Below are 10,253 nucleotides of genomic sequence, written 5' to 3'. Positions count from 1 at the left end.
AGCGGCGGGATGTCTTCACTCTTGGTCCACGGCAACAACTCCCTGCTGCGCTCACGCACACGCCCTTATATCCCCCTGCTAATTTCCAGAGTCCTCTCGTGCGTCTCTTTAAGCTCTCACCAGGCTGGCGCCTGTTGGCCCATCAATCAACCTTTACCTCCCGTCTCCCTGGTAATACCTCTGGTCTCAATGTGCACAACCAGTTAAACCCGTTTGCACCTGCTTTGTCCCTTACTACTGGCAGTTTGTCCGTGCAAACCTCACATGCACCTGTTTGCCCTCAGTTGCGCCTTGGTTAACTGTGCGCACCGCGTATTTCACTGCTCTACACTATTATTTACTATGTGCTGCACGCTTTACACTGCACTATAAACCATAACTACACTGCGCATGGTGAGTGTGCATAGCCAGCAGGTGGGGTGTACAATAGGCTTCCAGACCCCTGCTGTTACCATCGTATAAAATGTAAAGTTATGTCAGGCTAAGACCATTAAAATGAAACTCAAATGGATTCAAACTAAAACAAGTGCAGCAGGTAGCCCTGACATTAAATATTTTTATATTAATATGAAATTGCTTAACTTTTTTGTATTAAAGTGCATTTAAAAAGCAATTACAAAAACATCACGGCCACACCTGGCAGTAATTTTAATAGAAATGTCCAACAGTTAAAATGTATACATAATCATTTCATATATATCAAAATATGCCCCTAAATAATGTTTTTAATAGGCAGTATGCATTCCATATCAACTAATTCTCTTCTGCAATTAATTACATCATAAGGACAGAAAGCTCATCTCCAATTGGATGACACCTACACCTGTATGTGAATGCTATGGAACATCGGTCTCAAACTCTCGGTTACACATCTTCTCTGGACGCAATTTCACACATGCTGGCTGTCGCAGTTAGAGTGATAGCTTTGGGGGCAGGGTGTCTTTTGATTGAGGAGCGAGGGACGCGCGGGGGTGGCTTTGTGCGAAAGTGGTTGCAGGTGTGCGGGGGATTAGATCAGCTCGGGAGCACGAGGGTTTGGACTCATGGGCATGCCGTGCTAATCAATATGGAAAAAAACAAGGGTGCGACTCAATAAAGGGTATGCTGCGGAGACTGTAGGGGTGGGGATTCCATTCCGCTCATCCTGCTCGATGCGGCTGCCGTGCTGGAGACGTGAGACTGTGCCGACCACGGGGAAACTCCTCCTCCCCAGCCGTGCTGGTGAGTCAGCACCGCAACCATCGCCTTGGAGTCCAGCCTGGGGGTGATCGACTGGGGTTCTGCGGTGGACGGTTGGTCCATTTACTAGTGGGTCGTCCTCCGCTACAATTGTTTTTGGGGCCAGGGGTGGGGAATCACGGGGAACCACCTGCTGCTGCCGTGAAGGGAACGCTTAGTGAGCTGCTGCGAAGACCATTTGGGTTGGTATAATTGCTCGTGATGTGTGCACTCCTCCGGAGAAGTTGCAGGCCTGTTACCATTTGACAATTTAAAACTTATAAAATTTAAATTCTAAGTAAATACTATAAATCTGGAATATACGGGCAGTGGTCTTTGTTATATTCCGCACACGGGCATTTGGGGCGTCGCGTGAAACAGGGGCCCCACTATAATCTAAACCACAGCGATGCTAGCTAGGGTTTCGAGTATAGACCGAAACCCTCTAAAGCATGTCCCAAAAAGATGCACCGTTGTACTGGCCCCTCCTCAGCTATGTCCAAAAAGTTCACGCACACCTCCACAAACTCCTGGGGATCAGAATTATCCTGCTTCACGCTGCCTCCATCGACTTGTAGGTCGGTTCCTGGAGTCGAATTTTGATCTTAAAATTTCACCGTCACTCCTGGTCATGTTGTCAAAACATAATTTTTACTGGTTCTTGTTTCATAAGAGATGGGCTCATTGCAGCACTTTCAATTAAAAAAAAATGTATTTCACCTTCTCCACTGTGTACACTCTGTAAGTGTGTGTGTTGCGCAGCACGCTAACCGCTCCAGGACCGCTCCCCCAAAAACTCCACCCACACCTCCACATCCACAAACTCCTGGGAGTCGCCTCGCTCTCCTTCAAAATCCTCCTGCTTCTCCTGCTTCACACTGTCTTTATCCACCTGGAGGCTGGGTTCTGGAGTAAAATTTTCATCTTCACATTCCACCTTCACTGCTGGTGATGTTGCCAAGCTGGGGTTGTCTTCTAGTTCTTGTTTCACGCGAGATGGGATCAGTGCAGCACTTTGACTTTTACTTCTCGATTCCACCTCTGTCTCCATGTGGGTCTTCTCATGCTTCTTTCAGGCTTCTAACCGTGCAAACCCCTTCCCACACACAGTGCACTTGAAGGGCTTCTCACCTGTGTGTGTTCTCTGATGAAAAGGAAGATTTCTTGAATTAGCATATGCCTTCTTGCACACAGTGCACTTGAAGGGCTTCTCACCCGTGTGTGTTCTCCGATGGATATGAAGAGCATGTGAACGAGAAAATGCCTTCTCACACACACTGCACTTGAAGGGCTTCTCACCCGTGTGTGTTCTATAATGTTTCTTAAGAGTTCCTGACTCTGCAAACGTCTTCCCACACAGAGTGCACTTGAAGGGCTTCTCGCCCGTGTGTGTTCTCTGGTGCTGCTTCAAATGTCCACGGCGATCCGTGCTGTATTGACACTTGTCACATTGGTGCCTTTTAGCACTGGGCTGTGTCGAGGGTCTTTTCTCCATGCGATCGATTCTGCAGATACACGTTACACATAATATACACACATTACAGAGACAAGGATCCTCTACTCCCCTGTATAGCCATAAAATACTGTTGGAGCAATTGCTATTAGCGAGGACCTATGAAGTCCTGCACGGGGCACGAGAGAGTGGGTGGTCAGCATCACGCCCGGGTGCCCTTTGTCATCCAAGTGGCTGTGCTTGCACAACACCAAGTACTTATTGTACGTTGAGTCGACCGAGGAAAGGCCCAGGAATGGTTCAGATGTTGGCCGTGATCTGGAATTGAACTCGGGTATCTGGGTTTGTAGTGAAGCACACTAACCACTGAACTACTGCTCCCCACATTACACACAGAGTACACTCACACACAATATACGTACTCATTACATGCTCGAACAAAGTACACCGACATAAAATATCCTTCAAATCAATATAAAATATCCTGTTCGTGCAAGTGATCATAGCCAGCACCTACTCATGCTGGCATGGCAAGAAGGGATGTAGCGTGGCCAGTACCACACCCGGCTGTCATCGTCTCTCCAACGATGATGTATACGAACTGCAAGAGGTAATCATTTAAGGCTCAATCTACCTACGTGAGGTGCAGGACCGGTTCATATATTCACTGCCAGCGATGTTGGCTATGAGTGGGAATAAAACTCTGTCCACGGAGTTGGTCGCAAAATGCGTTTAACACTGAGCCACCGCTCCCCACATTCGCCTCTCACATGCTCGTGACAAAATGATACACATACAGTCGAGACGGCCAGAGACAACGGCGATCGGGCGTGGTTCTGGCCACCCACCTCCTGGTGTATCATGCCAACCTTCATAGGTGGTCGCTAGCAGCACTTGCCCCAACAGTATGTTAAAGCTATAGGGTGCATCTTTGTCTCTATCCTGTGTGAGACAGTGGAGTTTGTATGTTCTTTCCCTGTGTTGCGTGGGATTCTTCCAGGTTTTCTGGTGTCTTCTTGAAGCTAAACCTACAAACAACGCAGCTGGTTTTGCCCAAAAGTTCCCACTGCTGAAATAATAACCGGTACATTACTCAATTGGGATTACCTACATTCGGTAAAACATCCCCCTACTGGGGCAAACTTGGCAGGAACCTCTTGGGAAAAAAGTCTTGAGATTCGGCGAGAAACTGCTCGGTGAGGTAAAGCAGTAAGCCAGGCCGAGACAAATTACAAGCAAAACCAATCAGCGGGCAAGCTAGGGGCCATCCATTTAGTAGGTACGCAAAAATTATGTCAACTTGATCCCTCCCCCCCTCCCTGTACGCACGCGTACTTTTTACACCCCCCCCCCCCCCAACTAGAACGGCCTATATTTAATCCATGCATAAACGATCAAGGATTAATAATAATATCAACGTGTTCTTGTTTACTAGCTTGCGACCGAGCTTCACACACAGCTTTTTACAGTTATACTTGACCGTGTTATCCATCCTGACTGGTTATTCAAAAACACGTGCGTCGACTGAACATCTGTAACAGTCGCTCGATGTATAGAGCAGTGTCAGTACTCAAGTGCGGGCAGCAGCAGCACGAACAGAGAGAGCACCGCGGCAGCTAACACCTTGAGCCAGCGGCAGTCTGCGGTGAGGCCAGATTGGAGGATGGGGCAGGCCGCCAGACTATGTCAGACTCACTGCTGAGCTGCGTGATAGCTGCAGTCAGGGGCACGGTGGCACACGAGTGACACCTCTCCCACAGTCCCACCTCTCCCGGCAGTACTTGTCTGACAGCTGAAGAAACTGAACTGTCTCATTTGAAGGCCAATGTCGACAAATTATTGAGGCTTCACCCTCCCCCCCCGTTTCCTATGCGTACGTTGTGATTAGACCCCCCCCCCCCTACGCAAGCAAACGCATATACGTACTAAATGGATGGCCCTTAGCAGGCGAGCCCTGCATGGGGTCGGCACCACATTGTGATGCTTCAATACTACAACCTGGACATCGATTCACAGTTACTAAGTTGCTATTCAGACACAAGAAAGAATAAGCGAGGCTTTCCTGGGAAAATTAACGTAACAACAATGCGAACTTTTACCTCGCGGATCAAATTAAGCGGCGAACAGAGCCACGAGTCGACTCCCTGCTCCACTTCCTGGTTCCAGGATCTCGTGACGTCACGCGGAGGCGCGTGGGGGAGGGGGGAGTTCCCGGGTGACGTCCTCGTGGGGGAAGCTCTCCTCGCCCCGCCCCTCGCCCCGCCTCCTCGCCCCGCCCCTCATCCTCCACTGAGCGCGGCTCGCGCTGATGACGTCACGCAACCCGAGAACCAGGAAGTGAAATCGAGAAGTCTCTATGGAGCTCGGCTGTTGCCGTGTGACCCGATAATGTTCACATCGTGGGGGTGATGGAGATGGTTGTTGTTGTTGTTGTCGTCTGCCTAGATACAGCCTCGCTTCTTATCTCTCTCGCAGGGATAGCAATTGAGTAGCAGCAAGTATGAAATCGATGTTCAGGTTGGAACATTTCAACTTGAGGCCTAGCTACGCGAGGCTTGCCTCCTGCTCTCGCCTGATTACACTGGTCCACAATGTTTTAGACGTCTGCCTCAGAGATGAGATGCGTTGTTTAATATTGAGTATTGTGCTGAATTCAAATATGACAAAACAACTGATTGGCTACTGTTCACAATATATTAAAGTTACATTTTACGTCTATGTATATTGTGTAGATAGTTTAACTCAAATGGTAAACCTCGGTCTTTTCATGTGTTTATGGTTGCTTTACAGTTTACATGATAACATGTCACCTGTCCTGTTCATGTAACACTTAAAAAAGCAGCAAAAGGGTTATATAAATAACATTTATTATGAAACAAGGCAAAACACTTGTGTTTATATATAAGTACATAGTTTAGTTCTTATTCAGTGTCTACTCAGCGCTTCTTGGCTTGTCTCGTATTCATTAAATGGAGCATCTCGTGTCACTGTCCAGCAATAGTCTGCAAGCATCGATGGCCTCCATTTTCCCTGATAGCGTTTCTCTATTGTTGCAATGTCCTGGTGAAACCGATCGCCATGCTCGTCGCTCACTACTCCGCAGTTCGGTGGGAGTGCAAAAAATGTATCTTTTAGTGACATGTTGCAACCAAGTCTTTCGTATAGTATTGCGTCATACGTGATATGTATGACGTAATACCAGGTTCAGATTGCATCATTCATCGTTTTGCTCAAAAAGCCAGTATATTTTATGTTTATATTATTTTATTATTTCCCTTCGACGTGACTTTACCGAAAGAACCAAGAATATGAATCCCTGCAGTCACGAAAGCTTTAAATCAAAAGCCAGTACTGTCCAAACCCAGTCATATATTTATTCATAGATCCAGTCAAAGATGTATTTTAGTCATTTCTGGTTTAAATGTAGGTCCCTTCCCTTAATAACTCACTTATCCTCCACCATTCCCAAGTCAAGGGTTGTACATACTGACCCAGTAGCATATCTTAAAAACTGGAGCCAATCAACAAGTTTAAGCATCATTTTCATTCTCACTGGCCCAGAATTAGTAAAGTTGGACTATTTTGGAAGCATTTTGGCCCTAGACCAGTTTTATACAGTGGTACCTCATCGATCGAACTTTATTCGTTCCAAAACCGTATTCGAACGCCGATTTGCTCGAACACCGAATCAATTTTCCCCATAAGAATGAATGGAAATAGCATTAATCAGTTCCCCACCCAAGGATGCTCCTATTATGGGCCATTTTTACACAAAGTTTACAATATTAAAATACAGTACAGTACATAAAAGCATACAAAAAACAGTTCTAATTAATATAATAAATGAACATTGAATTTCACTTTACCTGTAGTAAGGAGAGCGGATGGCTTGAGTGGAAGGTGGTGAGGGAGGGGAGGAGGAGGTGTCAGTGTTGCTTGGAAGGGGAGTCCCCCTCCATAAAACGGGTAACTGCCCTTCTGGGGTTCTTTGCCTTTTTTCTAGCACGAACTGTGATTCACTTGAGGGCCTTTTTACTAAAAACTGATCAAGACAGGATTGTTTCTGCCTCCGTTTTAAGATGTTTCTGAAATGACTCAATGCATTATCATTATAAAAATCGCCTGCTCTGCTGGATGATATTTTCTACAAAATTGTGTAACTCAGCCCATTTTGCCATCATTTCCTTCATCAGTGAACTCGGAGCAGGATCCCTTCCCTCCTCTGAAGACATGTCATCTTTTGCTATCTGTTGCTGCTCATCGTGAAGGTGTTGGAGTTCCTGTCGTCAGTGCCATTGTGTATGGATAAACACAATAAAAACACTAAAATAAATGCATTTGATCCGAAGTTGCTTGCAAATTGCGAGGAATCATTAATTAACAGACTCACACAGAGACCCATGGACTCACACAGACCAGACCCTTGCACTCTCCACACAGATACTTCATAGACAATCATATGCTAGTCGCAGATTTTTAGGATTGTGCAACGGACATAAACAAGAGGTCGGACAAAGAGCAGATCTACGTGGACAGTCACTTTGTCAATGATAATGGCCCTATAGTGAAAATGTCTTCTCACGTACAAAGACATTTGCCCCGTCATGATATAGAGGAGGTCACAGTGATGTGTTTTGCAATACAAGAGCGTCCACTGCGAATCACAATGCCGCAGAGTTACATGTGGATGGGTTTTTTACTTATTATGGGAGAAAGGCAGATAATGTGAAGGAAACCCATGGAGAACGGGGAGATCAAACAAACTCCACTTAATCACTGCAGAACACAGATCATACAAACACCACTCACTATAGAACAAGGGGAGTTCATACAAACTGCTCTCTGTGGAACAGCAGAACATACAAACTCCACTCACACTGTAGAACAGGGGGGAGGTCATACAACGTCCACTTTGTAGAACAGGCGGAGATCATACAACCTCCATGCAGAACGGCACTCGATTCAGGAATGGAAACCGTGATTGAGCCGGGGTGGTGAGATGTTATGTTTTTTTTTTGCCTGGTATGCAAGAGTTTGTGGGTTGGATTCTGGACCCTGGCAATATCCGTTGTATATTTTGAGTGTGTATGTTCACCTTGGCTCTGCAGATTGTGAGTGAGTGATTGAGTGTGTTAGTCTGTGAGTTTGTTAGTGTGGCAATGTTGCGGACCGCAGATGCAATTTTTAGGCGCGGAGCTTAATGTCAGATCACGTCGCATGGGCCAGTGAGTTAAATGTCCAGCTGAAGAGATGTATCTTTAGATGTTTTATGAACGATGAAAATAATGTATCGTTACGGATGTGGAAAGATGACATTCTAAATGACGGGCAGTGATGGAGAAACGACGAGAAGAAATTACAGTCCTTGTCCTGGGAGTTTCAAGGAGGTTCTGCGACGCACTGCGAAGTTGTTTACGATTTATTTAAGTGTGAGGCATCAGCAGAGGAATAGTGGGTGTTATGGTGGGGTTTGCAGAGGCAAGCGATTTTGAAGGTAATTTTGCTATAAATGGGCAGCTAATGAAGGGCACGAAGGATGGACAGGGTGAGGGTTGCAGGGGCCGTAGACAACTCGGGCAGTGTGATTTTGGAGGCGTTGCAGCTTATTCTGGTCGAGTAATATAAGCTGCAATAATTACAACTAGCTTCATCAGGCAACAGCCAGATTTGTGGAGAAGTCCTCCTGGCGTAGCGTAATACTCAGATTGCAAATGTGGCTTGGCCCTCCAACACCGTTGTGCTGTACTAGTGAAGAATTGGCGTGTTCTGTCTACGTGACAGGCCTTGCTGATTGTGTCGGGTGGTGGTGGGTTTAACGACATATTTACGCTATCTAATCCAAAAAGCCTATATTATGGATATTGGTCGCGAAAGCCTACGTGTTAAAAAGTCTTAAGGGCTCCAAAGCACAGAACAACCCAGAGCCCTGGCCTATTAATGGTATCATAGGCCTTGACCAATGTTTTGGAACAACCTTGTTTCCTCCATTATACGTCTTCCTTCAACAAATATTCTGAAGTAGGAGATTAGTGCAGGATACAGCCACATTTGACAATTCGATTTGTAAATTTAGTGTTGTCCAGCAGTCAAAGCGTAGTGCTGTAATAGCTATTATGTGCAGCGCGCTTTTGCAGGTATCCTCGACGCCATGGAAAGCGAGTCAACTGACGGTGACACAATGTTGGAAGAATGACAATATTGCAAACTGCTTCATAAACATTAAGGAGTTCGTTGATGAGGTGAAACAGTCATCCCTCAATGCCTGCTGGGGGAAATTTTGGGAAGAGGTAGTCAATGGCTTCCAAGGATTCCCCTGAGTCGATGCCATTTTTCATTCACCAGTGGGTCATCTCCACAACCATCGCCTTGGAGTCCAGCCTGGGGGTGATAACCACTTGCTGGCCGGTGGGCGCGATTGACTGGGGTTCTGCAGTGGATGGTTGGTCCATTCACCAGTGGGTCGTCTCCGCTACAATTGTTTTTGGAGCCAGGGGTGGGGAATCACGGGGAACCACCTGCTGCTGCCGTGAAGGGAACGCTTAGTGAGGACTGCGGGGTGTCGACAGCTGGGACATGTGGGGAGGAAGGGAGGTGATCTGTGATGCCGCCGCCACGAAGCCGTTCGGCAGGCGCCCAATCCCCGACCTCGCCACCACCAAGCAACGGAGCCAACCTCGCGTCCCCCTCACCTCACCTCACATGAACACACCCGCACGCATTTTCCCCCACCCATAGAGCTGGAAGGGGAGATCACCTGATCGGCCGGTTTTTATCCGAGAAACCCTTATCGGGATTAACTCTCACGGTTTCCGGCGATCAGGGAATTGGACGACCTCCCCCGTGCTACGTTGCGCCGCGGCGCTGCGACCAGCCTTAATATGGTATGGTCGCGGCGTGGGGCATTCGGCCACCGCGGTTGAGGCGCATTCCCCCCCCCCACACACACCCCCACAGGTCGACGAGACAGGCGGAGGAGGGACGGGGCGGAATAGTTTAGGGTGCGCAGTAGCGCGGCGCCATGCATGAGAGGGAGATTAATACAGGAGCGTGTTTGGAATCGAGGCCGCAGCACATCCGATTAGCATAACAAAAGCGCCGTGGAGGCGCCGCAGAGCGGCCGTGCTCGTGCAAGGGAGGCGCGTGCCATTGTTTAGAGTTTACGCCGTGCCAGCAGAGCATTAATTAGCATATGCACCGCTCATGAGCGGAGAGCCTTCGGGAGTACGGACAGAGGATCGCAGCAAGGTAGAGAGTCTCACTTCTCTTCAAGAGGCACGCGTGCAAGTCGGCTCCCAGCTCTGCCCTCCGGACGTCCGCGTGACGTGTCTCGATGGCATAGAGGAAAAGCCACAGGACACCGAATACTTCGAGCCGTGAGTAGCAAGGTGACAGGGTATCGTAAGCCGATAAATAGGGAATAGGTCCAGGGGAAGTAGGATAGGCCAGCTTCGTCGACTCGTACTGACTTAGCATCAATTCGCGAGTATTAGATAATAAATCATTAATAGCGAAGCGTGGCCTCGCGTGATCTTGTCTTGCAGGGTGAGCGTGTGGGTGTGCGGGTGTACAGTGGTTCGCCACG

At 47.7% G+C, this 10,253-nt stretch overlaps 1 protein-coding gene and 1 long non-coding RNA gene across 2 annotated transcripts; both read right to left on the bottom strand.

Annotated features, from left to right (window-relative positions):
* Window positions 1–631: 631 nt before the first annotated feature.
* LOC133360192 (protein krueppel-like) lies at window positions 632–4,889 on the bottom strand. The gene is made up of 2 exons (XM_061578805.1): window positions 4,771–4,889; window positions 632–2,723 (listed from the first exon to the last, which is right to left on the bottom strand). Exon 2 carries the CDS (start codon window positions 2,711–2,713, stop codon window positions 2,291–2,293), a length of 423 nt encoding a protein of 140 aa, XP_061434789.1. The 5' UTR covers window positions 2,714–2,723; window positions 4,771–4,889; the 3' UTR covers window positions 632–2,290.
* Window positions 632–9,268, bottom strand: LOC133360193 (uncharacterized). The gene is made up of 2 exons (XR_009757234.1): window positions 9,187–9,268; window positions 632–1,369 (listed from the first exon to the last, which is right to left on the bottom strand). It is a non-coding gene; the product is annotated as an uncharacterized LOC133360193 (long non-coding RNA).
* Window positions 9,269–10,253: the final 985 nt, after the last annotated feature.

The sequence above is a fragment of the Lethenteron reissneri genome, chromosome 67 (genome assembly GCF_015708825.2).
Source record: "Lethenteron reissneri isolate LAM-NWPU_2019-01 chromosome 67, ASM1570882v1, whole genome shotgun sequence".
Classification (NCBI taxonomy): Eukaryota; Metazoa; Chordata; class Hyperoartia; order Petromyzontiformes; family Petromyzontidae; genus Lethenteron; species Lethenteron reissneri.
This window is presented reverse-complemented; position numbering and strand designations above follow the sequence as displayed.

What these genes read in the sequence shown, in the direction of transcription:
- LOC133360192 (XM_061578805.1), bottom strand. Translation starts at nt 2,713, where the DNA reads ATGGAGAAAAGACCCTCGACACAGCCCAGTGCTAAAAGGCACCAATGT.